Raw genomic sequence first — 24681 nt, 5'->3', positions numbered from 1 at the left:
GGCCCAGAATAATATTTGTGTAATACTAATGTTCAGGTGATCCATCCAGACACCACAGTAGGCATTTATACTTTAAAGAGCCATATGCATGATTTTTTTTGGTGTGTTTCTTGGGTGCATTATGGCCGAATTTTCATGAGTGTGTCATTTATCTTTATTAAATCACTTAGGAAGCAAATTAAGAGCAGAGTAATTTTTTTCTATTTTACAAATGAAAAAAAAATGGAGATGAAGCACTTTTGAACAAGATCATATTGTGCCTCTCGAGTCTTGGAAAGATTTTGTTCACTAAACTGAGCTGTTGCTCATAACTAACAGCTGCAACTTCAGGGCACTTTCTGAAGATTTGGAATGACCAAGCCAGTGTGATCCAGGAAGCCCCTACTGTGTGTCAGGAGCTGTCCCTGGTCCTGACACACTCTCTCTTGATGCTCACATGTTCTCTTGCTGCAGAAGTTGTTCAGAAACACCTTTGCTAGTGGATGGCTCCAGTCATTCAGGTGGCATTTACCGAGCACCTACTGTCTGCAGGGTGTTGTGCTAGGTGCAGGCTGGGTGGGGCAAAAAAGAGGAAGGGAGGCATGGCTTTTGTCCTGTGGGCACTTACAGAGAAGCTGATCTCTGGAGCATACTAATTGCTTTGAGCCATACTTTCATCTGGAGAGTAACGATCAAAGTCTTGTTTTCGAACCCTTTTAAGAATGATGTTCTGGCTAGAGGTCTGCAAATTCCAAAATAGAAACTTGGCAAGATTTATAGATGTGATAGAGGAAACTGCCTACATATCCTTACTGCATTTCGAGGTCTTATTTTCCTGTCTTTAAGAAAGACTGGCATTATTCCCATCATGCAAATTATAACGTTAGTAGTAATGGGTTTATTGGTTTTTAGACCTCAGGTTTTTGAAGTCAGGATTTTCATAAGTCTTTACGACTTCAGAGATCTCTGTCACTCAATACTGCAGTGAAAAACAATGTCAGGATAGGACCGGAAAATATCCCAATCTCAGAAACAAATGCTAGTGAAGTTGTTGAGTGATGCAAATAATAAGAGTAGCTTTCTAAGAGTACCGATACTTAACTCCTCCTCATTCTTACATTGATGGCTCCTTGTGCTCGCATTGTCTCATGTTTCTTTAGACAAGTGTACTAAACTTTCCTGATTTTTCCCTTAAACCAGCTCTTGTTCTCCGATCACATTTGGAATTGCATGAGTCTTGCATGTTGTTCTACTTTGTTTTGAATTTCCTTTTTCAGTAACCGGATTGATCCACAGTTATTACCAGGTGAAAATAATGAATGATGTGGCTGAGAATTCCAGTAACACTCACCTTCCCTCTCTACCCTTACTAACACCAACAAAGAGACTAAGCATTCCAGCTTATACTTCTAACTGGAATTAGTGATGTCTCATTGATTACATTTCTTTCTGTAATTAAGGTCCTTGTAAAGCTTTAAATTTCTGCTTTTTAAAAAGCATCAACATTAGGTTTCATGTACTTACAGTTGGTTACAGTGTTTGTTTTCTTTTCAGGATTCAGGCCCTCTACTGAATGAAGTTTCTTCATCCCATGCTGGAACGGATTCCCAAATCTCTGCACCAGTTAGCAAACCATCATCTGCCTACCCCTCTACGACAATTGTCAATCCTACTATTGTGCTCTTGCAACACAATCGAGGTAAGAGAGCTTCAGAGAACCCCTCCCCCAGCTCACTGGCATCAACATAGCTGTTCTGTGACTTCAGGGGCAAGAATTCTGCCATTCCACAGAAATTTTCATAAACCCCATCCTTCTCCGAGGTCATCTGCCCTAGTCTTCTCCCTCCTGTGACCCACAGGGTAGACCACAGCAGGGAGGTAGGCCCCTGATTTGGCATGATGTTGGGCATCTGCGTAAGTAAGCTGGTGTAGTATGTGTTCCACACGTTGGGTGTTCACAGTTGCCTTCAGATGATTCCACCAAAAAGAAAGAAAAGACAGAAGGGAAAAAGTCTGTGCGCCTTAACTCTTCATCATGAGATACCAAATCAGAGCTTCGCCTAGAAAATCTGGGTACAGTAATACTTCTTGTAATAAGTCATGTAGTTCTTTGACATCATGAATTTTCTAGAAAGCAAAATTTTGAGTACCAAAACTTAAAAACAAAAGAAAGCATAATGGGTGGAAACCTTTCTAAAATGTCAAACATGTTTTGGGGCCTCTAAAACAGGCTACTGGACTTTCTCTTTGTGACTCACCGGCCTTAATTCTTGCCAGCAGTTAATGCTCTTGGCTGTCATTCAGTGCACCCTCTGGGGACATGAGGCTCACGTGGCCCCTTAGAGCTCTGCTGAGGGTTTCCATGTGTGTTTTCTATAGTTTCTCGTACTGCTTCTGGTTGGCCCTTCCCCTTCTCTGAAGGGGCATCTTAGGTGAAGCCGAAGTGCTCTGAGGTAATAATTGTATATGTCGACCTTTCTGCTTTAAAACTTCAGAAGATGATGCTAAGTAAAGTCCCACGTTTTAACTTGTTGGAATTCAATAGAGGAATAAGCTTCCCCTTCACAAAAATCCTTTGCAGTGTGAAGTTGTGAAGCTGTTTCCTAGTGCAGAAAGGGCTGTCTAGTCTGAGTTTCATAGAACATGGAATGTTAATTATTTTATTCAGAGCTCAAAGCTGGGCACCCAGTCTTCCTTTTCTCAACTCCCTACTTGCCTGCTGCTCGCCCCATCCCCCACATAACTTGGATGAGAATGGAACTGGAGTCTATTTTTAATTGTTTTCCATGTTAAATGGAGTTTTCTGTTTCCTGCTTCTAACTTGTAAAACAGATGAATGAAACATTTTTTCTCACTTAAAATCTTCCCACTTGAATCTTAAGTAGTTATTTTAGTTATTTTATTTTTTTTTTCATTATGTGTGGCCTCCAAATTAACTGTCCTCCATGAATCTGTGTTCTTCCAAAGGTGATAAGGGTCCCAACCCCCACCCTAAACTATATAAAAGACCCCATTCTCCTTTCAGCAGGGTCATACCCCCTACTGGCAATGGCTTTCTCTGCCCAGACACTGTCCATCATGCAGGACAAAGTGAAATTTTGATTCTCTGTGAACTTCTTTATGATTCATCTTTAAAAAAAAAAAAAAAATCCAGTCAAACAGAAGTAAGTTTGTTCCCGGAAGGAGAGGCAGTTTCTCTAAAAATGGGATTTATTCCCAAGGCAACTTGGTTTTTGGGAAATGCCAAAAGTAATGTCAGCCGCTTCCACGACGTCCCTCTGATGACACCTAGTGAGACATCTTTGGGCACAGAAATGCCCAATTCTTTTTTGTTTCTTTGAGCAAACAGATTCCTCTTATTTGCCCAAATGTCTTTGCTTCTTGCCTTTCTCTTTTGTCCAGTCTTGCCCTTTGGGTTTAGAGATCAGATTCGTGCTGCCTGAATCACACATCCTTCAGAAAAAGGATACAAGTACGTTAGGGGGTTTTTTTGGAATAAAAAGTAGCCTGTCATGAAGAGCAAACCATATGTTCCCTAAGGAGGTGGAGCACCAAGAGTGGAGGAGAATGGGAACACCTAGCTTCGGATTCCTGATTGTCCGTGGGGAGTAGGTCGTGCGTTTCAGGCCTTGCTTTGCAATTTACCCGGCCTGGCAGCAGTGCTGGTAGACGGTAGCCATGAAAACAGTTTCTTCACTATTGCAGAGTCTCCTGAGAGAATGATAACTTTACTCTACTTCTGGAATTCTAGTTTAGTCATCCTAAAAAAGGCTTACTTTTTTCTTGCCTAGACAGCCCCAGGGCACAGTGTGACAATAACCCTCTCTCTCCAAACCAGGCCCCCCGGTTGCAGACAAATGGGGGGCAGGGGGCACTGCACGTCTAGCCCAGCGCTAACGGCCATGCACAACACGGCTCCTCGCCCCTCTCCTCGGCTTTCACACCACACATCTGAGGGCAGATCACTTAAAATCAGTCTGGAGGGAGAATTCGAACCAGAAAACTCAGGACTGAAGAGGCGTGTGGATCTCCTAGCTCAGAACTTCTCGGTCTTTAATGTGTACCGTCTTGAGAGGACACACTTGCGGATCCAGATTCAGGAGGTCTGAGGCAGGGCTGAGATTCTGCATTTTTTTCAGCAACTTGCAAGGCACATCGATGTCGCTGGTCCACGGACCACGTCGGAGAGCGAGAGTTGCCGTGGTTCCCAGACTCTGGATCTCATGGTCACATGAAGCGGTCTGGGAACTAGCCCAGGGTTGCTAATTTCTAACTTTGGTAAATAACACCCCTGAAGAACAACTGCTGTTATCCGTATCACATGTCATTCTCTAAAAGAAAGGCCATTTCATATCTCAGAAGTAGCGACGACATAGTCTTGGAAGTTGAATAAATTTGATTTTGCGTAGTAAGAAAGGCCTTGCCTCTAGCTGGCAGACTGGAGCTTGAGAGCCATAGATCCGGTGGGCACTTTGATGTGACGGATGAGGAAACAGGCTGAGAGCTGACGTGATTGGCCAGTAGCCTCCAGCAAGCTGCTGGCAGTGCTGAGCCTGGAGCTCTTTTGGGCTCCTGTTGTCCGGCTGATGTGAACTATGTCCACATCCAGAGGTGGACAGGCTGTTCCACAGGCTGAGCGAGGCCCTGCTGCTCTGTTTACTTCTTGCCCACATGGATTCTGGAGGGAGGGTGAGGCCGTAGCCAAGGCGGATGATGACAGCACCCAGGGGCTGGCAGGCGCTCTATTTTTATCTGTGTGGCTGCTTATATTTAGCAGCTTTGGAAGGTAAAGGTCATTTTTGTGCTTATCCCATAGCACGTACACACAGAACTCTCCAGAGGAGATATTGGCCTCCCCTCCCCACAAGTGCCCGGGAGGGTGAGGAACCGATAGACCTTCCATGTTAGGGAACAGCGATGGCCCGGCCATCGTGGTTGGAAAGAACCCTGGACTAGGAGTTGGGGGTCAAGGTTCTAGGCCCTGCTCTGATTTTCAGTGTCATCATGGGTAGTTTGTGCTGATTTTCTGAGACGTCTCAACCCACCTGACCTACCTGCTAGAGTTGTTGCAAAGATTAAAAGTGTTAACATGTGTGAAAGCTCTTAACACAATGTCTGGCATTTGGCAAAGCTCTCAGGAGACGGTAGCTGCTTTGGTTATGATTACAATTACATTTCCCTCCAAACGTAGTAAGACTGGGGTCTTTATAGGGTCCTGGTCCCTTGAAACCAGAGGAGTTGGGAGGGTCTCTTTCCATGATCCGATCACCTTGAAACCAGACATAACAACCAGAAGGCAGTGACTATTCCCTGAATCTTGGTGCAAATGTAGGAGGGTGGGCTGGGGGGGTGAGGAGGCGGGACTAGGACACACCACGCCTGGATAAGAAAGCTGTGTTAATGCCCCTGCATTCAGCTGGATGTGGTGACTATGCAACATTTGACATCTAAGCCCAGGGACAGTTAGGGTGCCAATTTGGGGATGCTCACGAATTCTGGAGTGACTTCCCGGTCTTGCCTTGTCTGTGTAAATCTCATGATGTGTGTCCTTTCTCTTACCACAGAACAGCAGAAACGACTCAGTAGCCTTTCAGGTAGGTACCAAGTACTTATTTACATGCTAACACCTTTGATGTGTGCGCAGCATAGTCTGAGGAGCCCCTCTGCTATGCTGGGGACTCTGCTGCTGGACCACAAGGATGGTGAAAGCAGGCATGGTCCTGCCGCCTGCGGGCTAGTGGGAGCACACCCAATGGGTGACCCTAACCAGTACACCTGTTCGGTGCAGCTGTGATATGTGTCTTGATGGTAAGAACAGGGTACTCTGAATAAAAAGAACAAGGAGTTGTTCTTTTTAGGTGTGAACCTTAGCACATTCATGAGAGCATTCATGGCAGGCCTTGCTGAAGAAGTCACCTTTCTGTTTGCTTCTATTCCTCTTCTAGGATGTGACAGGTCAGGGTTAGGAAATGTGGGCAAGTTCTTTTATTTGGGGGCAGCAAGCCCAGGTGCCAGTAAATGACCCTGCATGATGGACCTGGGTGAGAAACTCCAGACCAGCAGTGCCTGGAAGAGGGTGTGAGGACTGCTTCCTGAACTTGGGCAGGCATCAGAATCTCCTGGAGAGCTAGTCAAAACCCCAATTCCAGGCCACAGCTCCAGAGATTTGGATCTAATGCATATGGGTGAGAACTTACATTTTAACAGGTTCCCCAGTGATGCTGATGCTGCCCTGTGTACTGACCACACTTGGGTATCGCATTTCATCAGGAACTGACAGTGCTGGGCATGTATCTGACAGATCATCAGATGTCAGGGCTCATCCCGATAAAGTATGCAGCACTGAGGCAAGGCCAGGTGTGGAGGGAACAAACGCACAGCCAAACCTGTGAGGAAACCCAGGAATGGAAAGGTTTTACCATCTCCTTGTGGCTTTCTGCTTTGAGTCCTGGTTCTACTGCTTCCCGTTGGCAGAGCCTTAGGTTCCTAATGATCTAAGATGTGAGTTACTGTTATCAGTAGGCACCTCCATTGATTCGTTCGTCATTTTATTGAGTGCCTGCCTTGTATCAGGCCCTAAGCCAGGCTCGGTGGCCATGACTGGGCCCTTGAGCAGCCCGTGGTGTGCTGTGATGGTTCATAACCTTATTTTTGGTGATGGACTCATTTGGAGAATCTAATAAAGGCAGTAGATGCATTTCTAGAAAAAGCCACACGTGTCAAACGTGCATGTGGTGGATTGGTAGATACTTGTGAATCGGGGCGGGAATCCCTGATCTGGTGGGCACACACAAGCCACCGTTTTCTGAGCAGCTGCGTCACGATTTCTGTGTTCTTTCACGCTACTGCTGCCCTTGTGATCCGTGGAGAGCCTGGTGGGGAGAACATGGGCTTCTCACACCCTCTCAGCTTTATCGGGACTTGGCCCCAGGACCAGGACAGGCCGTGGTTGAGCACAAGGTGCCCTTCGCTGCCCCCTCCTGACTTGCCACACCGACTCACTTCACTCCCTGGCCCCAGCCCAGGTTGCTGAGAACAGGGTGGCTCTGAAACAAAGGTAGCTCCTGTGAAGGAACTCCTTCTTGCCTTTGGGATTGGAAAGGAGCATGGAGTAGATGAAAAAGGTGCTCAGACACAAGTTAGGAGACCCAGAGTTTGGTCCTGGCTCTTTCCTCTTACAACTGTGTGTCCCTGGGTAAATGACTTTACCTCTCTGAGCCACAGCTTCCTCATGTGGGAAATGGGGATGATAATCCTTGTCCTTGCCTCAAAGAGGTGTAAGGATCACGTGTGACAGGAAGGGGGGTATGCCTTGCACACTGGAAAGTGCTCTGTAATGTTAGGGCTTCTCCACCAGGCTGGCAGGCTCAGGCCACTTCCTTGGCTCCAAAATGAGCCTAATGTTTCCATCTTCCTTGAGTTTTGGGACAGAGCCACTAATGGTATTTGATAGAGTGGGACATAAAGTAAGTGCACACTAAATGTTCGTTTTTGTTTAAAAAAAAAAAAAAAAAGGCACCCTTTTGTTCAGAAGCCCTTGATGGAGAGAAGGCTGGCTGGGCTGACTCCATTCACTGACTCCATCAGTGAGGCTTTGCCCATCATACCTGTGGTGATGGCACATGGAGGGCCTCCCATCTCTCCCACTGTCCTTAATGGGTTTTTATTGAGCCTTTATGGGGCTTCTTGTTCAGTGAGATGCACTCGGGATTGAGTCCCACATGGTGTTTAGCCACCTCAAGTTCATGGTCCTCTTGGGCAGATGGAGAGGAAAACAGGTCAGGGCTGGAGCACAGGGGCTGATATACGTTCTCAGGGAGATGTCAGCATTGCTGTGGCTCTCACTCAAAATCTGTGGGTGTGAAGAAAAGGGAAGCTGCCCACAAACACAGAGGCCCTGTCCCAGGTTGTCAGCATTGTCACTTATTTAACGACCCTTTGCAGCACCTTCCTTTTGAAATCAGTATAAAACTAGAAAGAAATGCTCCTGGATGTCCTGTTGAGGGGTCAGTATTTGCCTATTAAGAAATACCAGCAAACCCTCATTGTAGATGTCAAAGGGTGGTCCTGTCACCTGCATGGTACAATGAAGTGTCACTTTGGGCTTTCACTATATATATTTAAAAAAGAAATTTTTTTTTTTTTGAGGCTGCAGTTCATCTCTCTGTACACTGAAATTCACTCAATCATGAATTGCATGATCACAAGCTTCTGAAGTGAAATAATTCAGGGCTCATTTCTGTAGATCTGAAGAACTCTGACAGCCTTGGAACAAGTCCATGAACTGTCAGCCTGAGTTTTGCAGTTAAGTGATTGTTGTTAGAGCCACCTGCCCTAACAATTAAAAAAAATTCTCTGGGCCTGAAAACCCTGAGAATGGCAAGTCTGTGCTCTGCTTCTGAAGAGAGGACATTGGAGCAAGGAGTGGGAGCATCTCCAAGCACCAGGTGAGACGGCTCAAAATCAGCCTCACCTGCTGCTTGGTGGTGACACTTAGGAAGGCCTTTCCAGGTGGGAGGAAAATGCTCAGCAGAGCCATTTCAGGGGTAGACTTTGGTAACTTGCAATCCCCCCTACACTGCCAGGCTTCCTGCCAAATCCTTGTCCCTCCCTTCTGGGAGCCTGAGAACTCACCCCATAAAGCCAGTCTGGTTGTAACATCCTTTAAAGCTCATGGTGATGATGTCAGGGATCACGTTTTCTGAAGCATTCACTAAGCTGAGTCTTGCACAGAAAGTTTAGAAACCGTTCTGTGGTCACAGAATGAGTACTTGGTTCAGAAGTTGGTTTATATACAAAATGGAATACTACTTGGCAGTGAGAAAGAATGAAATCTGACCTTTTGTAGCAACGTGGATGGAACTGGAGAGTGTGATGCTAAGTGAAATAAGTCATACAGAGAAAGACAGATACCATATGTTTTCACTCTTATGTGGATCCTGAGAAACTTAACAGAAGACCGTGGGGGAGGGGAAGGGGAAAAAAAAAAAAGAGAGAGAGGGAGAGAGCCAAGCCATAAGAGACTCTTAAAAACTGAGAATAAACTGAGGGTTGATGCGGAGTGGGAGGGGGGGCGGGTGGGTGATGGGCATTGAGGAGGGTACCTGTTGGGATGAGCCCTGGGTGTTGTATGGAAACCAATTTGACAATAAATTTCATATTAAAAAAAAAAAAAGAAAAAAGAAAAATCCAGGCAGTGTCGCTTTGTCGGGCAGGCAGGCTGTGAAGGTTGTAGAACCTGAGCCCAGCTGAAGCAACGTCACCCCTCCTCCACACCCCCCCCCCCCTCCCCCCCAACCCCCCCCTCCTCCTCCACAATCCCCCCCTCCTCCTCCACAATCCCCCCCTCCTCCTCCTCCACACACGGTCATCTCTGACTTGGCTACAACTTTGCCTCTGCTCTCGGGTCCCTCCTTTTTACTGGATTTTAGTCTCGAGCCAGCACTCTGCACCTTTTCCTTTTCTAAAGATGAGAACCTCTCAGTCAGTAAACAGATCCTGACTCAGCATTTCCTAATGCCAGGGCACATCTCTGTCCCCATCAGTCTCACCTCATGGGTGTCACTGCTAGGACTTAGACACCAACTCCCCCCCCCCCCCCCCCCCCCCCCCCAGCTTAAACCTTTTTCTCCCTTAACCTCCTGACCTGTCTGGTTGCCACCTGCCATAGTCCATGCCTGTGTGCTGACTCCCTCACTAGCTACTTCCCTACTTCCTGCTTGCGTGTTCATCGCTTTTCCTGCAATCTGGCCTCTACCACCGCTGCCCTCTGAAACTTGCTCCCACCGGGGATCCTGTGACTCTTCTGCTTTGTTGAACCCCCTTTCTATGTTCTGGTTTTTCTTCCTTCCTTTATGGGTTGAAGCCCTCACATCTCTGGCTTCAGCAACACCTCACTATTCCTTTCTGATTCATCTCCTCTCTGTCCCATAACTCCTGCATCCTTCGGGGGGTCCTTTTTGCTCTTCAGCACGTGATGTCAGCCCTTAACTCTGCCCGCACTTACCCCTCCATCTCCTTGACCTCAGCCATTGCTTTTATGCCGAGGGCTTGGGAATTGCACTCCTGCCAGGGCCCCTCACCGGGGCCCCGCTCCTCTATTTCTGCTTGGATGTCTCACTGTCAAAGTTACCATGCCTGAATGGAAACAGCCATCTCTCCCTGCCTTCCCCACCCCAGTCCCTTTACTAACTTCTGTTTGGATCAGTCCAGGCTCGAAACCTTGGTGCCATCTTTGAGGGAGGCAAGACAGGATATGGTTCAGAGAGAACTGCTGGAATCAGGTGTCCCTAGTCCAAATCCCAACTTGGCCAGCTGTGTGACCTCGGGAAGGGTACTTTAACCTCTCTGTGCTTTGGCCCACTTAACTTTTTAAAAAATGGAGGGATAACAGTTTCTTCCTCATATAGTTATTGGGAGGATGAACTGAGGTAATGTATTTGAAGAATTTAGCACAGTACCTGGCACCTAATAAACTCAGAGTAGTTCAGAGTCCCCTTGCATTTCCTGATGGTGTTCCCTCTGCCTGGAACACCCTTCACTTCCCATCTGGCTGACTCCCTCTGAGAGGTCAGTCCGGAACCTCAGTTCCTCAGCTAAGTTGGATGCTGACTCTCAGCCCTGGTCATCCTGCATTCTCGTCCCTGGCTCCCTTGCCCTCTCTGCCCACGGGCCATCAGCTCCTTGAAGGCCCGCGCTCTGAGGGGTTCACCCTCATGGCCACAGGATATGTGCACGCATAGCCATAGTGCCTTCCTATGATAAGTGACGTGGCTTGGAATAACAGTATCAAAAGTAATTTTATAATCTGTAGACCACACGTGGTATGTTTATTAGCACTCTGTAACCTCTAGTCCTGAATCAAACTCTAATGTGCACTTAGCAACTTAAAGGCCAGATGGTAGATATTTCCATCTTCGCAGGCCATGCAGTTTCTGTTCGAGCTACTCAGCTCTGCCGTTGTAACTCAAAAGCATTCATAGATAATACATAATGAATGGGTGTGGCTATGTCCTAGTAGAACTTTACAAAAGCAGGTGACCAGGCCATAGTGTGCTGACCCACACTTTAAGTGAAACTCCTTCTGATTGGGAATTTGCAAATACACCCCTCCCCTCCCCCCAGCTGGATTGTTTGGGAGATTTTTGCTTCAGAGCCAGCAGAAGAGCTTCAGCTGACAGCTGTTTCTCACTTCCAGATCCTGTCTCAGAAAGAAGAGTGGGAGAGCAGGACTTGGCACCAGCCCAGGAAAAACCCAGCTCACCTGGAAGGGCTCCTGAAAAAAAGGCAAAGGATGACAGTAGACGGGTGGCCAAGAGCGCTCAGGACCTAAGCGATGTTTCCATGGATGAAGTGGGCATCCCACTCCGGGTACGAACACTGACCCAGATGTCTTCCGTAGGCTTCCTCTTACACCAGTGACCAGTGTGCACCTGGGTGCGTGTGAGCCCCCCTATGGTTTGCAAAGGCCTCATAAGGAAGTCCTCGCCACGGCCCGCCCTCCAAGCCTGCTGAGGGCCACAGAGCCTCCCAGAGCTGTGTGCCAGCCTCCTGCCCCACCTCGGTCCTGAGTGCATGACCTCAGAGTGCAGTAGCTTTTCCCCAAAACATGTTAGTGTTAATAAGTCTCATGAGAAAAGGGTTTTGGGTTCATGGGACTATAGGTAAAGGAGAGTGGGGCAAAGGCAGAGCGGTTTCTCTGCAGCTGAACTTCTGAGAAGCTCCGGGCACATGCGTGTTCAAGGGGAGATGTTGTGGGCATTGTTTCCAAGTCTCCCTTCTTTTGTCCATTGGAGCACACTCAGAAATTGTAGGTCCGGGATTACAGAACCCTGAAGAGAGTGTGGGGCTCAGGGTCCCTGGTAATGGGTTCAGGAAGACATTTCCCTGGATGAGAGATACCCCATCATCGGGGGTGAGCAAGAAACTAATGGAACCACAGAATGAATACAGGCTGCCCCAGATCTCCCCCTCTGTACTGGGGGGTGCCAGCCTTATGCAGGCCCTAAGGGATTCAATGGAAGCCTGACTTCTGAAGCTGGTTTAGAGGGAATCCCATTTTTTGCCATGGGCCCTTCAGAACACTGGCTGCGATGTTTCTCTACAGTTTCCATGTAATGAACGGACTGGATTTTGTTTCCCTTTGGGGGAAGCCAGTAGAAATGGCAGTGGGCTAAGCCTCAGAAGAGCTGTTGTCTGGCCCTAAGTAATAATAAGTATATAATAAATAATAATAGGTAGAAAGGGAATTGTGACAGTAATTGGGGCTACCGCTTGCTGAATGCACCATCTCATCATTCACGCTACGAGGTGAACGCTGATATAATTCCCATTTTATAGATGAGGAAACAGGGACTCAAGAGTGATTCCGGTCCTGGCCAGGATTGCACATCCTGTGGGCGAAGGAGCAGTCTCTCTGAATCCCATACCCATGCCCCCTAACCATCATGTGGGGCAGCCCTCCCACTCACCTTCTCACCAGCCCTGTGACCTTGAGCATCATTTCGACTTTGTACCTCATTTCCTCATCTGTAAAGTGGTAGTGAAAATATCTGACCTAACTACCTATCCGTCCCCTTCCTTGTTTTATATTTGTCTTAAAAACAGCCCAGCTTTGTGGTTAAGATGAAAACTCTCTGGCATTGGCTGCTAGAATTGGTTACATTTTAATGTATGTGTTCTAAATCTGGCCCTCTCCAAGGTGACTTAGCTTACTCTGCTACAGAATAACCTGAAATGGGTGGGGGCTTGGCCTGATACAGAAATATCCTTTGTCTTTTGTGTTTCTGGGAGGCTTTACTGTGTTTTAGTTGTCTATAAATGAAGACAGATTCTAAGAAATGAAATTTTAAAAAATTGAATGAACACATTTCAAGAGGATCTTTGTTTATTCTTTTCAAAATCTGCATTCTTTTTGGCCACCTATTCAGGTTGGAATCTCTTGGTTTATCTATTCTTAAAAGTTTTGCATTTTTAATAAAGATTTAAATGTAGGCTCACCAAGATGTATAGAGTTACGTGAGTTTTGACGTCAGATGTCACTTTCCATTGTGCTTTCATAATCATGGAGGTTCTGAAACGTGCTGACATTTTCCATTTTATTTTACCCTTTGCCTTTGTTTTTCTCTAGAACACCGAGCGATCAAAAGACTGGTACAAGACCATGTTTAAACAGATCCACAAGCTAAACAGAGGTACTGATTTTCATTTGTAGAAGCTGTGCTGTATTCCTATGTTGACTGATGTGGTGAGGACTTAGACTTGCTTTGCTAGGATGCCAGAAGACTGGGCCCTACGCTCGACCCATTGGGCACCAGCCTGCCTGAGCCCAACCATGCGCCTGCAGAGCAAAGTGGGGAGGGAGCGCTTGTGCCCTGCGTCACATGCGGGATTTTAGGTCAGCTCGCAAGTCCTCCCTCCCGGGTGTCGTGGGCTGCAGCAGGCTGAGCCCAGCATCTGCCTGCCCAGGATGTGAGCAGCTCTGACTCCCACCTGCTTCCAGCTTTCAGCGCAGCTCCCCGTGTCAGCCCGTGACTGCCTTGTAGGCAGAGCAAGTTGAGAAAGCACTGAACCTGGGAGTGAAGAAAACTGGTCTCACCTGGATTCAGTCCCACAAGCACTCATGTGACCTTGGGCCAGTCACATGCCTCTCTGCATTTGTCCCTCTTCCTTTCCTCCAAAGGATGTTGCAGGGTCCAAATGAGCGCGAATTCTTCCTAATGAAGGAGAATGTGTGGTGCACCTGTAAGGTGTTAACATGAAAAATAATCTTCCCCAGCTGGGAGCCAGCACTTGGCAGGTAGCCCTGAGAGTCAGTCAAGAGCTGACACACCAAAGCCCGCTGAAGCTCGAAGAGAAGCGCTTCCAAAGCAGGGGTCCCCTGGGCTATCAGCAGGGGATCCAGCATGGTGGGAGAACCCAGGCCAGTGCTCAGGCGGCTCATGACCCCTCCAGCTCCCATGCGCCTGTGCCACCAGTCAGCTGACAGGCAGGGATGCAGCTGCGCTGTGGGGAGGGTGCCCCTCCTCCCAGAGGCAGAGCATCCTGTCATTCCCTGTGGCCAAATCCAGTCTGGCCGCCTGGCAGATGACACATGAAGGCAAAGAGAAAGCATTCTGGTCGATGTTGGCCTGAGCCGCGGCAAATAACCAGTCTCTCTGATTAGCTGCGGCTGCCAGCTAAAGCCACTGTTAATTAGCTCCTGCAGCGTCCACAATGAAGCTGGCCATGCCTCTCTCCAAACTGTTTCAAAATTCCAAGATGCTCAATGTTTCTAAACCAAGGGTAAATCCACTTTGGTTGGGTAGCCGAGCTCAGTCATGGTGGTGATGCCTGAGGCTGGGTCTCCAATTGGGTGACGTCAGTTCTGCTGGTCACTTCCTAAAGCTGCTGTCCATTTCCCCCAGCAATCTGTGTTTCTCTCACCTTGAGACCTGGCTTCGGCAGCCCAAATGCCAAGACGCAGGTGCATATGTGAACAGTATGTTGTTCTGCCCCACAGGCAGCATCTCTCCTGTTAGAGGGATTAACTCAACCCAAATTACAGGTTCTAAACAAAACTACCTGCCCTAATGGTAGACAGAGATGTGTGAAAAATTAAGAATCCACTTGTTTGTTTGGAAACTTGAAGCTTTGTACTAAATCCCTCTTGCTTACCAGATCCTCTATATGTAATTCTTGGTCCAAGAGGAAAAAGGGTATTGTCTCTTTAGATGTGTCTCAGTAATTCAGGCGAAAGGACTGGATTTTTCAAAGCAATTTGAGTTTCTTTCCTATCACTCGTGAAGCCTAGTACATTCCAGAATTCAAGGGCCCTGAATTGTGCGCGGATCCCTGTTCGTTCATTCTCTCCATTTGTATCTTCCTCTATTCTCTCTCCCAAACCTGCTCCTCTGCCTAGACACTCCTGAAGAAAACCCTTATTTCCCTACGTACCAATTCCCTGAACTTCCTGAAATCCAGCAAAATTCTGAAGGTACCATAAACTTAGACAGTGTATCTGTTGTCCTAGCCTTAAATTAATTCTTATAGTTCCATTATAGGAATAAGATTTGGCTTTTAGATTTTGTTTTTATAGTCATTTTCGGTTGGTAAAAGTCTCATTTGCATGATGTGCCATATTAAAATAACTAAGGCCTTTCTAATTCATTAATCTCGTTTTAAGTGTGATGCTGTGTGCTTTAATAACACTAAAATAGGTAATCGTTCAAAAGAGCCAATTGGGGATTTGTCAGTTCCTCCACTTCATGGTGGGTGGTTTCAAAATCCACTGCTTTTCTCTGCTACAGAGGACAATCCCTACACTCCTACCTACCAGTTTCCAGCATCTACTCCTAGTCCTAAATCTGAAGGTAATTAAAGGAAAATCACGTGCCTGTCTTTGTACTGGTGCTGTTACTTTCTTCTTCACCTTGGGGTTTTTTCTGGTGGCTAACGGGCTGTCTCCCAATCTTTTGCTTCCCCCAACCTTGTGCTTTGTGGTATTGCTTCACTCCTCACTGACTGTATGACCTGAGTCTATCCAGATGGATTTTCATACTATTCCCTTGGAGTTTACATGATTAATTGGGTAACCGATGTAGCTTAGTTATAATGCTTTGAACGTGTGGGGCTCTGGGAAAAGCTGCCAGTGTTTGGGGTGGTCACATAGTGCTGGTGGCTGGGCAGTGACTCAGGGAGGCTGTTGTGATGCTGATGGGAGCGGGTAGACAGGCCCCCTGTCAACAACAGAAAAATTACCCACTTCCTACATGTGCAACAACTTGTCGCCGGCCCCCTCTTGTCATGGACCCTCAGGGTGCGTCTCCTTGGTAAGGAATTCCCAAAGAGGTTTCCAGGTATGAGGTTCAGCCATGGTGGGAGATGACATCTCTCGAAAATAAGGGTTTTGGCCAAGTGAGAAAATGTTTCGTGAAAGAGCTGGCTAGGAATTTGGACCTGCTGGGAAGGATGGCCACACTTGTATCTAAGACTTTTTTCTGGGGCAAGAAGTCTTGGTGTCAAAGAAGGTTATAAAAGGTAAGATAAAGGCACCATCCTGAGAATTATCCTGTCCTGGGGGTCGTCTGATCTCTGGGTGAGTGACCCAGAGAGCGGGAAATGGAGGGGTACACAGAGGACATTTCATTAAATGCTCTTCTAGGATGAGATGTTGAACGCTCTGAACGTCACTTATTCAACTAGTACCGAGCACTTGTGTTGTCCTTGGAACCGAAAATAGTACCACGAATAAGATAAGTCCTCTGTTTTCACAAGTGCACGTCTGGCAGAGAGGTAGATGAGGCCCCTTCATTGCACAATGTCTGTGGGGGGGCAGCTGCAAGAGCATATGCCCCAAAGGCCGGAGGAAAGCTTGCTGGTGGAAAGGGGGCCCTCCGTACATACCTGGAGAATGTTGATGAGTGAGGCTTTGGTACCAGCATTCCTTTTTAGGGACAAAGCCCAGTTCACCCCCCCCCCCCCCCCGCCCCCATATTTCTGTGCTCTGATTAGCCGAGAAGCCATCCCGCACAGCCCTTCTCATCACTGGTAGATTCGTCCATTCACCCATTCACCAAACTCTCATTGACTACTTAACATGCATGAAATGACACTCTGGGAAGCATTTGATACAGTTTTAGCTAAAATACCGTCTTCCCTTCTGGCTCTGCCCTTGATGTGCTAGTCAGTGGTTTCCAACCTTTTCATGTCTGGATCTGAACGAAAAGAAGTCTACCAAACAAACCCAGGCTTCACATCAGATGCTGATGATTTCATTATAATCAGCAACCTCCCCACTTCCAACAAGAACCTATTTGGTGTGAGATAACCTCATCTTTTGATCTTGGGGTGCTGATTCCAGCCAAAAGCATTGCTTAAGAAACAACTGAGCTGGATGAGGGAGACATTTTTTTAGGGTAATTTTGTGCAGTGTTTCGTTGGTGCCTCATTTGGACTTGAGAGCCCAGCGCACTCCTAGGGTAGGGGTCCCTTCTGGGGAAGGTGACAAGGGCACTGCAAGCCTGAAGGCACAGTGTTCTGTGGGCAGAGGAAGGCCACCTGGAGAAGTCCTGGGAAGAAATACAGTGACTCCGTCACACTGGAGGAATGCCGGGGGCCTGCCACAGGCAGGTCAGCCTGGCTGTCTGTCTGAAGCCAGGGTTTCGTGGCCTCACGCCCAGAGCTGCCGTGTCATCGGCTGCCACACCTTAGCAACCCCAGCTGACAATGACGTCTGCTGTTTGGGGCACATCAAGTCAGGCGCAAGAGGGAATTGAGGTTATTTTTCCTTGGGGCATAAACAGTAAGGGACGATATGATAGCTTTTCACCCATAAAGTGGGAAGCGAACCTTAATATTTTTTATTTTCAAAGACCAAAAAGGATGAAATTGTCTTGAAGGATAAAAAGGGAAAAAAATTAGATTGAACATAAAAGATTCATAACAACCAAGATGATTAGGTTTTCACACGAGTTTCTAAGAAGTCTTTTTCCCTGGAGACCTTTTTAAAAATAGGGTAGATTCCATCTCGCCCCTGCTCCCTGCTCAAGATGACAGATCCAGACATAGACCACAGACGGATTCAACTAGATGAAGGCTTTTTACAAATGAGTGAAATGTTTGAGCTAAATCACTTTAAAGAATTGGTATTTTTTAACTTTTTTTTTTTTTAAGGTATTAAGAGATTCTCTGGCTTGTGGTTTTGAGGTCGGTAAGCTCTGGCAGGTCCCCCTCAGCCCTGTTGTTGGTACCTGTGCCAGCCCTGTGTGCTTCCAACAGGTGGCCCTGAGCTCTGCACACCTTAACGTGGGAGATATTTATGCCTTTCAAAGAAAGGTGTTAAGGACAAATCAGCACCTAACCAGGGTTCTACCCATAGATTTTAATGAGCATGAAAAAATAGCCAGCTTTAATGAGGAAGGCGAGCCATCATTCCAGAGTCTCTCCTTTACGAAGAGCAGGCTGCTGTTGCTGCTGGGTTTTTTGTTTTGCTTGAACTCAGAATCTGAAACTAGAATTACTTTCAGTAAATCTATCAAAACCTAGCCTCAGGGATGCTGCCTCTGCCTAAATTCTAGTTGTTTAGAGGATATAAAAAAAGACTAAGTGTCTGAAAGCTGATTCTCCTAAGTAGTAAAGGACTATGTGAAAGTTTGTTTATGCCAGCTTAGCAACCCTTTCCCCACTCCGCCCAAGTACTACCATGAAAGAGTAAACTTCTATCCAGACTTTCAGAAGATACATAGAATTATGTCTTAATCAGTGAAGTTTAAAATGTACTTTAAAAGAAACCTACAAATTCCAACAGGGCGCAGTCACTTCTAATCACTTTATAATCTTTGAGACCACTCTGGGACACGAGGTCTTTGTTTCATGAGGTAGCTGGGAGTAATTGGGGCTAGGGAATTAACAGAATGGATTCAGGAGACGTATTTCTTGAAATTTCCCTGTATACTCTGGTCACTAGCTTATCAAAAATAACAATTCCTTTGGGAATAACTCTCAAGTAAGGCTAAGCAAATGAGTTTTACTTCCTTTTTTTTTTTTTTTTTTTTTAAGCCTTCACTTGACCCGCCCTCTCCTCCCCATCATTCCTTCCTCTGTGACCCAAAGCTGCTTGTCTGTGAATTCCATTCTCTTCTCTCTCTCTCAAAGGCAGATAGAGGTCTTTTCGTAGCATCTGGGATGTCACTGGGACAGAAAGATTGTTGGGGTGGGTTGAGAGAGCGTAGATGGCCACAAGAGCCAGCCCCACCCACTGCTGCACCCAGATGTGGAGGGGCTGCTATGGAGGGTCTTCAGATGCCCTGCCCCTGGTTTCCTCCTGGAGTAGGAGCCAGAGGAACAAGCTGTGGAGAAGCCTCAGAAACGCTGCCACTGCCTCTTCCCCTGTCTCCTGCTTTGGGAAACAGCAGTGTGGTGGCTCAAACCTCAGCGGCTCACAAGCCTAATTCTATTAATAATAACAATAACAACAACAACAATAATGGCATAACCACTGCAGCGACTGTCACGACCACCGTTTATTGAGCCCCTACCGAATACAGAGCCCCACATCCTGAGTGCATCACAACTGTCACCTTGTTTCATCCCTCCAGGGACCCCCTGAGGTAAGTCCTCATTTCGTAAATAAAGGGTGTGAGGCTCGGGAAACTTATGTAATTGTTCAAGATCACCCAATAGGTAGCAGAGTTAGGTTTCAAACCCAGATCTATAGACCCCCACACATGGGCTCTTTCTTACTGTTCTGCTGCACTGCTGATTCCTCTACCTCTCCTGCTGCACCCTGTGTTCTTGGCTGACCCCTCTTGCCAAGGGCTTTCTGACACCTAACTCCGGACATCCAGCCTGCCTTGCTTCTGAGTAGGCTGAGCCAGTGTCTCCCAGGATGATTTCTGGGAGTATGTAAAGAAAGGTCCCCAAGATACTTGATTTGACGTATGGCCAGGACTGGGAACCACTGGCGTGAAGGAATACCACCCTTCCCACCCTCCAAGAAAGAGAAGATACTCGCCAGTGCAATCTGGGGTGTTTGGATATAGAATTCAAGCAGGGAATACAGATTCAAAAGAGTTAGCCTTCCCACTCTAAACATGCCAAATGATGTTGGCTCTCTTGACCTGCTTTATGTCCACAAAATGGCAGAGCTTTTCAAATAATGCCTCCAAGTCAGCATAAAACTGAATATCTGGTGTGTTTTTCCATGGTCCGTGGCCTCTGAGAATACGTTTGGCCATGTCAGGGTAGAGGGCTGTCCTCTTAGCCAAGGGGTAAAGTCCCAGAGACCAGCTTTTCCTCTTGCTTTTGGATGCTTCTTCCACCAGTCAGGCTGATGGTGACCACTGCCACCTCCTGGCGAAGTGTCTCAAGACACCACCCCAAGGCATCCTCAAGTTATGGTGACATATGCAGTAGTGGTCTGTCTCACTGAGCTTTCTCCTTGTTCCTAGATGAGGATGTGCCAGAATAAGGATTTAGGAGGCTGATTTTTTCCCAGGCACGTCTATACCGAATTAAAGTAATCCTCTACTGGCCTTTGAAGATTTCTAAGAATAGCTTTACTTTGCTGGAGTTCAAGCAAATAGTTCTATTGTGAAAATGCCTGGCCAGGATCTATACCCCATGCCCCAAGCTCCAGCTAGCTAGCACTGCCCAGAGGAGGCGGACCGAGCTGCCCGGTCACCTTTGCTCTCCTAACGGGAGCTGCGCAGGACGGCTCCACCCAGCCAGTGCGGAGTCTTGGACGGTCCTGCAAGATAGTTGAGAGGCACTAGCAGCTACTCCGTTTCCACCTCCAAGGGCCAGGAATGCCACTGGAGATGAGGACGGTGAGTCTTTTTCCAGCCCTCTGGTCCTCCCCAGGTCTTCCTCCTTCCCCTTCTTCCCTTCTACACATCATTCTTTCCTTCAGATTTTTTTTTTTTTTTTTTATGAATTTGTTTTCTATAGCTACTCTACACCCTATCAGGATCTTTTTTTCTTTTAATCCCCTAAAATTTGCCTTTAACCAGAACACAGAAGACAGTTTGGAGACTCTCTCCCTGAGCTCCCTGGACTATGCCTGACCACCTTACCCCATTTCTCCTTGTGCTCATTCTGCTCTCCCATCCCACCCAGACTTTGTACCCACTTCTGCATGCATCTTTTTCTTTGAATATTTTTGGTTGTGGGGTGAGTATGTGTCTATCTTGACTCTTTTATCCCTCCTCTTCCTAAGTGTGTGGGGTAAAGCAGGAGAAGGAATTAATTTGTGCGGTAGATAAAGGTTGTGTCAGAAATCAGCCCCTGATGTTAGAAAAATAATTGTAAATTTAGGGGAGCCTGGGTGGCTCAGTGGGTTGTGTGTCCAACTCTTGATTTCAGCTCAGGTCATGATCTCACAGTTTGTGGGATTGAGCTCCATGTGGGGCTCTGTGCTGGTGGTGCAGAGCCTGCTTGGGATTCTCTCTCCTCTCTCTGCCCCTCCCCTACTCGCTCTCTCTCGAAATAAATAAGTAAACTTTATTTTAAAAAGAAGAGAAAGAGGGGCGCCTGGGTAGTCAGTTGGTTAAGTGTCCGACTTTGGCTCAGGTCATGATCTCGCGGTTTGTGGGTTCGAGCCCCGCGTTGGGCTCTGTGCTGACATCTCAGAGCCTGGAGCCTGCTTTGGATTCTGTGTCTCCCTCTCCCTCTCTCTCTGCTCTTCCCCCACTCACGCTCTGTCTCTCAAAAATGAATAAACATTAAAAAAAAAATTTTAAGAAGAGAAAGAAATAGTTGTAAGTCTAAAGGCCTAAGAAATGCATAAAACGAAAATTTGATAAAGGCAAGTGATTATGTAAATACTCCTTTTTGCTCATTATCTCATTTTAGTTACATAATTTTTTATAAAATAATCATTCTCAACCAGCACTTATTCCAATGTTTTTAAGATTGTTATAAATTCTCAAAAAAGAAACCCAGAAAACCCAGAAAAAAAGTCTTTTTTAGAAGTTCATTTAAAGTCACTGTGGTTGAAAAGGCAATTATGTGCTTCCTGGCAGTTTTAGGAGAGTAGCTGTCCCCAAATCGAGCCTCCAAGGACAGATTGCCAAAGCCTAGAGGGCAATCACTGGTGTGTAAACATCGGAGCCCAGCAGGGGCCTTTGGGTTCCAGAAGTGGATTTTTCACTCTGAGTAAATCCTACTTAGTGTCAGAGCTTCCTGGAAGTCACTGGCACCGGAAGTTCTGGGTGTTGCTGCCGAAGTTTAGTGTTTGCTGCTTGGGGCTCTGGGGCACAGTCAGCATGTGGCTCCACCACAAACAGGAATCACAAGATCCCGGCTCAGCTGAGCCCCCTAAGGCACAGCTCTAAAGAACCCTTGGAGAAACCGTAAAGGCAGGATTTCAGACACAGACAATGTCTGTGTTCACAGACAACTAGAGAAACGTTTCATTTGCTATGTCTTAACTGTGCTTAAAAATACGCTCCCTTTGACTAACTCTAGTGTACAGAAACGCAGAAGAGCGACCCTTGCACCCAGTTTTCCCATTCCTCGGTATTTCTAACTTCTTATCCATCTACCCCAGCGTGGACTCAGTCTGCCAGGAGAAGGTAACAAGAGAAGCAGCAAGTGGATGATGGATGTAGCAAGAGTGACTCAGTTTTACCCTTGTCCCTGGAGACCAGGAGAGAACTAGAAGTGGATGACTCAGAAAACTTGCTTAAGCATCACCAGCAAGGGGATGATGCAGAAAAATGGAGCAAAGGCTCCAAGGGTTGGAAGTCAGTCTGGCCAACGCTGTAGTGCGTGACTTGAGTTTCAAAACAGCACCCTCCCCTGCCTCTTCCACAACAAAAATTACAAGGGAATAGCCACAGTGTTCCCCGCGATTGGGTAGATGAGACTGGGGTGAACCGTAGCACGGAGCACCCATCCCTGTCACAGGGCTGAGAGGCAGCACAGGGAGGTGGAGTCGGAAAGACCTTGAATCCATTCCTGCTTTGTCTTTTTCTCACAGTGAGGCTAAGAGCAAATTTTCTTAACTTCCCTGGACCTAATTTCTTTGTCTGTGAGATGAGAGATTTCTATGCCTCCAGGAGTTTTTGCAAGAATTAAGTGAGATGATAGTAAATTATCAGCCACTGTTAGGCACTTAATGGAAGCAGCTATTATTTTTATTCACACACACAGGTAAAATTTTCTTACGCTAGATTTGTAAGACAAACATAAAAAATTTAAATAAATTTGGGGCGCCTGGGTGGCGCAGTCGGTTAAGCGTCCGACTTCAGCCAGGTCACGATCTCGCGGTCTGTGAGTTCGAGCCCCGCATCAGGCTCTGGGCTGATGGCTCGGAGCCTGGAGCCTGTTTCCGATTCTGTGTCTCCCTCTCTCTCTGTCCCTCCCCTGTTCGTGCTCTGTCTCTCTCTGTCCCAAAAATAAATAAAAAACGTTGAAAAAAAAATTTAAAAAAAAAAATTTAAATAAATTTTACATTCCCTGCAACTTGCCCTAATTGCTAGTGTTCAACGGAATCCATGGAACTTCAGTTTGCCCTCTTAAAAGTCAAACTGAAATCCACATGTCAGAGTCGGATCCGATGGACACTGAGAAAGAAATGAAAAGCCCAGAGGCACTCCGCCCTATGTTGGCCTTGGATGGGTGACAAATAAGAGTAGCTTTTTGTTTGTTTGTTTTTGTTTTGGGGTTCTTTTTTTTTTTTTTTTTTTTTTTTTGGTAAGTTTATTTATTTGAGAGAGAGCAGGGTAGGGTCAGAGAATCCCAAGCAGGTTCAGTGCAGAGCCCAACTTGGGGCTCAATCTCATGAACTGTGAGATCATGACCTGAGCAGAAATCAAGAGTCGGCTGCTTAACCCACTGAGCCACCCAGGCTCCCCTAAGAAGTAGCTTTAAGAGTGTTCAGTCACCCAGACTTCTCTTTTGCCTTCACCCCCATTTTTCTCCTTCTGTTCAATACACATACTCTCCAAGCTGTGCTATTTTTTTTTTCCATCTTACAAGAACTATTTGTCATTTCCTTCTAGCAAATATTTCAGAATTCTACATAAGGAAGCTCTAAGAAGAAGAAAATTTTTAAAGAGCTTGGGCTTTAAAACAAGTTGAATATTTAATATTTTGAATGTTTAAATGCCATTTTGCCCCCATGAAAATGTTGCTTCTTGCCCCAAGAACCAGGTAATAGTTATACATTAACACTGACCTTACCATCTATGGATAAGCTGTTGCTTCATGATTCAGAGAGAGGCAGGGTTTTGAGCTAAAATGCTAGGCTGGATTTTAAGCAGTATGTACTGCTGGTGTTCCTAAGTAAGCTAAGTTCTCATTTGGCAGACGCCGTTTTTCCGATCACATCTTTGTAGTCAGAGCTGATGTTTAGTTTTCTCTGACATCGTGTCATTTCAGTACGATAATCAGACATTCTGTGAAAAAACAAAAACAGGCAAGACAAAATACTTCGGAACAGTACTCCACAAATATGTCTGGATATCGTTTTATCTCTTCCTTCTGCCCTGTTTTCAAAAGCTAACATAAATAAGCTTGAACCCTCCAAGTCTTGTTCCACTTTGATGTTGACTAATTCTTACCCTCGTAGCAGAAGGAGGAAGGGAGGGAAAGATAACTTGGTACCTGATACCTTTCCTTTATTTGGGCCGGGAGAGACCTGGGGCAGATGAAAATCAGGAGAGGAAACGGGATAAGAAGCGGTGATAGAGAAACTGTCTTTGAATAATACTCAAAATAGTATTTATCTCACGAAACATCCTGGACTTCACTGCTCTGAAACTCAAAGTGATTTGCAGAGAGACAGAACTTGGTTAGCACTTTGTCAACACATTACATTGGATGCTTTGGCTTGTCTTTGTGGGTTACTGTGTGTTCTTTGTTAAAGCTCTTCTGGATTTTAAGGGAGTTGGGTCTTCATTTCATATTCATGAATTCTTAATTCAGGTTAGCAAGATATTAGAAAATGGGAACAGCCGACTGATTCAGCCTAACTCTTGTTGGAGAAGTGCTCTGGAGGGATTATCGTGGATGTGGTGACTAAATGTCCTACCATTTCAGGACAGTTCCAGTTTAAAAATCTGTTTCCATAAATGTACGTGTGGTCTCATTTTTAGTTCAGGGTGACCACTAACGTGAGTGGCTCAGATCTGGTCTCAGTTCTACAAGTGTCCGTGTCCCAGTGTTCCCCTTACTTAGGGACGTGTGTCTCTCCCCTGGAGAGCAGTCTCACAAAACCAT

The 24681-nt window shown here is 46.4% G+C and overlaps 1 protein-coding gene across 42 annotated transcripts in view; it reads left to right on the top strand.

The window, feature by feature from the left end:
* SORBS1 (sorbin and SH3 domain containing 1) overlaps positions 1 to 24681 on the top strand; it is a 116652-nt gene that overhangs the window by 30168 nt on the left and 61803 nt on the right. For 18 of the 42 annotated variants that reach the window (XM_049645471.1, XM_049645443.1, XM_049645452.1 and 15 more), the window contains 4 exons: positions 1534 to 1678; positions 5544 to 5573; positions 11177 to 11349; positions 13109 to 13172. In XM_049645471.1, coding sequence (XP_049501428.1) covers positions 1534 to 1678; positions 5544 to 5573; positions 11177 to 11349; positions 13109 to 13172 — 412 coding nt within the window. Of the gene's footprint in view, positions 1 to 1533; positions 1679 to 5543; positions 5574 to 11176; positions 11350 to 13108; positions 13173 to 14878; positions 14954 to 15266; positions 15330 to 24681 lie in introns of all 42 variants that reach the window. The other 24 variants (XM_049645445.1, XM_049645434.1, XM_049645439.1 and 21 more) reach the window with 3 other exon arrangements.

This window comes from Panthera uncia, chromosome D2 (genome assembly GCF_023721935.1).
Source record: "Panthera uncia isolate 11264 chromosome D2, Puncia_PCG_1.0, whole genome shotgun sequence".
Classification (NCBI taxonomy): domain Eukaryota; kingdom Metazoa; phylum Chordata; class Mammalia; order Carnivora; family Felidae; genus Panthera; species Panthera uncia.
This window is presented reverse-complemented; position numbering and strand designations above follow the sequence as displayed.